The sequence below is a fragment of the Palaemon carinicauda genome, chromosome 9 (assembly GCF_036898095.1).
Source record: "Palaemon carinicauda isolate YSFRI2023 chromosome 9, ASM3689809v2, whole genome shotgun sequence".
NCBI lineage: Eukaryota > Metazoa > Arthropoda > Malacostraca > Decapoda > Palaemonidae > Palaemon > Palaemon carinicauda.
Window position 1 is genome coordinate 94,747,620 of NC_090733.1, and position 3,327 is coordinate 94,750,946.

At 37.1% G+C, this 3,327-nt stretch overlaps 1 protein-coding gene across 1 annotated transcript; it reads left to right on the top strand.

The window, feature by feature from the left end:
* Nucleotides 1–400: 400 nt before the first annotated feature.
* LOC137646548 (E3 SUMO-protein ligase ZBED1-like) lies at nucleotides 401–2,901 on the top strand. The gene is made up of 3 exons (XM_068379657.1): nucleotides 401–568; nucleotides 908–1,849; nucleotides 1,942–2,901. Exons 1-3 carry the CDS (start codon nucleotides 401–403, stop codon nucleotides 2,899–2,901), a joined length of 2,070 nt encoding a protein of 689 aa, XP_068235758.1.
* Nucleotides 2,902–3,327: the final 426 nt, after the last annotated feature.

The window sequence follows — 3,327 nt, forward strand, 5'->3', positions numbered from 1 at the left end:
ATAATGTTAATTTGCATATATATAAATAAATATATATATATATATATATATATATATATATATATATATATATATATATATATATATATATATATATATATATATATATATATATCAGGGGTGGATCAAATACAATTGTATTTGTATTTGAATTGTATTTAAATACAATTTTAATGTGTTTGTATTTGTATTTTAGCATCCAGAGAAAAAGTATTTTGTATTTTTATTTGTATCATGGCACCCAGAAAAAAAATATTTTGTATTTGTATTTATATTTGATATTTCGAGTCAAAATCATTTGAGGAGAGAGAGAGAGAGAGAGAGAGAGAGAGAGAGAGAGAGAGAGAGAGAGAGAGAGAGAGAGAGAGAGAGAAAGTCAACAACCATGGTTTACGAAACTATGACGGGTCATTTACACGTCGCGTACGAGTACACGTCGCGTACGAGTACACGTCGCGTACGAGTACACGTCGCGTTCCTGTACAACCATCCCTGCCCCACCCACTACCATGATGGTAGTTGGACAGAGACAGCACTACCATCCTTGTCACACTTGCTGTCGCTGGTGGTGTGAGTTATGTACTTAGTTTATTGGCAGCACTGACACAAGTGACTATAGTTAGCTGTAGCGAAGGGGGAGGACGACATACAATACCTCAATTGTGCCATAATAGAGGTAAGGTCACTAAGGTGTTTGTGTGTGCATGCATTCTCTTTCCAATTCTAATTTTCCGGCAATAACAACCGTTCATAGGACGTGGACCTGCTAGTAATAATAATAATAATAATAATAATAATAATAAAATAAGAAGAAGAACAACAACAACGACAACAACTACAACAACAATAACAACAACAACTAAGTGAAATTAAATTGGTTATCACTTCCCTTTTTTCCTCTTCGCAGATGGATAACAAAGACATTGATACACCAGATAGCCCTTCAATTGGGGATGAGGAGGCCCTGGAGGACGTACAATTGCCTCAACTATCAGCTACACTGGCAAAGTTTTATTCTGTCAATGTCAAGTCTACTGACAAGAATCTCATAGCTGACTGTTTGCAGTGCAAAAAGTCGTATTCAGCATCAAGTAAGGCAACATCTAACCTAGTTATCCACCTCAGAAGAGTTCACAAAGTTCAGTATGCTGAATATGAGACACTGAGAGCTGAGGAGGAAAAGAAGAAGCGTGAGAGCTGTGCATCACATTCACAGCACAAAATAACCTCGTTTTTCAAAACCAAGCCTCCACAAGAGAACAAATTTAACACTAATCACATCAAACAACAGTCTATGGTAAAGAAACTCTTAGACTCCATTGCATGTGACCACCTGCCTTTGAGTATTGTGGAAAGTAAGACTTTTAGAGCTCTTCTACATGAAGCAGAACCACGCTTCGTGTTTCCAAGCAGAACCACACTTAGAAGCAGTTTACTTCTGCAAAGAGCGAAAGACATCGAGTCGCAATTGATGAAAGAATTTGAAAACCTCAGTCTTATTTACCTGACATTGGACCTCTGGACGAATCGAAAAATTATGTCTTTTTTTGCTGTCACTGTGCACTTCATTAACTCATCATGGGAGCTAAAGTCACGTGTCATTGCTTGCGATCAGTTTGTGGAACGATACACAGCTGTGAATATTGCTACAGCATATGAGGATATAGTCACTAAATTTGGAATTCGTGGCAATGTGAGGAAGGTGGTTGTAGACAATGCTTCGCCTATGGTGAGAGCATTTGATGTCTGTCTACCAGGATTATATGGAAATGAAGTGAGCAAAGAAAGTATTGATGAAAATGGAGACACCGATAACCTTGATATTTTGGAAGAACTTGATTTGAATGAGGTCCTTTCCCTTCTTCCACCGGATCGGTCCAGTTGCTTTGCACACACACAACAACTCTGCATACGAGATGCCTTCAATGATTCCTGTGTCAGAAACAGGCAATTGCAACTGTGATACACAAGTGCTGTAGTATTGTAGCTGCAGTACGTCGATCTACTGTGGCAGCACCATTCTTGGAAAAGATTGGGGTTTCACTGCAGGCTGCCAATGCTACTAGATGGAACTCTCAACTGACTATGCCTAAGTCAGTTCTCAAAGAAGTCAATGGTGTCAACTCAGCTATTCGTCTCCTAGGATCATGCAAGACCGTAGAAGAATTGAAGGGAATGGAAATAGCAATGCTAAAAGAAGTGATAAAAGTTTTGGAACCATTCCAAGAGGCGACATCGCAAGTGGAAGGAGAAAACATGGTGACACTTTCTTGCGTTGCACCAGTTGTATTTGGCCTTGAGCACAGCCTCAAACTAATCACGGAAAGTAAACCAATCTACTGTTTAAACTTGGCTAATGCACTACAGTCTTCTATCAAAAAGAGGTTGCATCTGTTTTTTGAGAAGACTGACGTCATTGCCGCTGCTGTCTTGGACCCCAGGTTTAAGCTGGCATGGCTGCCATGTGAGGAAATAAAAAAGGAAAAGATTTCGAAGATTGTGGACCTAATTATTTCAGAGTCAACTCAGTCATCTTTGAAGAACACAATTCCAGAGAGTGAGCCTTTCATCATCATAAGCACCAATCAAGACAAAGCTGACATGAGTGCAAAACGCCCTTGTCTTTTTGCCTACATGCCACCAGCTGGGAAAATAAATGTAAGTGCATCAACAAGCGACACTACAGTGGTAAAGGCAGAACTTGAGTCGTACCTAGGAGAAGGTGTTCTGGCTTTTGACGTGAACCCACTGAGGTACTGGTGTGAAAACATGAGCTTCAGCATTTTGAAGCCTTTTGCAAGAAATATTCTAGGGTGCTGTCTGAAAGAGTCTTTAGTAAGGCCGGTAATTTTTACACTCCTGAGCGAGCAAAACTTGGCCCGGAAACCTTCCGGGCATTAATGATGATTAAATGCAATTATGATATATAGAATGCAGATATGAACTTGTGTGAAAAAATGTTATATAGTTTGCAAATTTTCAGGAGGATTTTTTTTTAATACCTTTGAAATCTAAAATAAGAGTAATTGTATTTTCATTTTATTTTCTGATCCAGTGATTTATTTTTATTTGTATTTTTAGTTTTAGGAAGAAAATTATTTGTATTTGTATTTCTAGATTTAGGAATAAAAGTATTTGTATTTGTATTTGTATTTTTGGATTCCGAAACAAAAGTATTTGTATTTGTATTTTGTATTTTTTGAATCCAAAACGAAAGTATTTGTATTTGTATTTAAATCGTGAAAAGTCAGTATTTGATCCAACCCTGATTATATATATATATATATATATATATATATATATATATATATATATATATATATATAT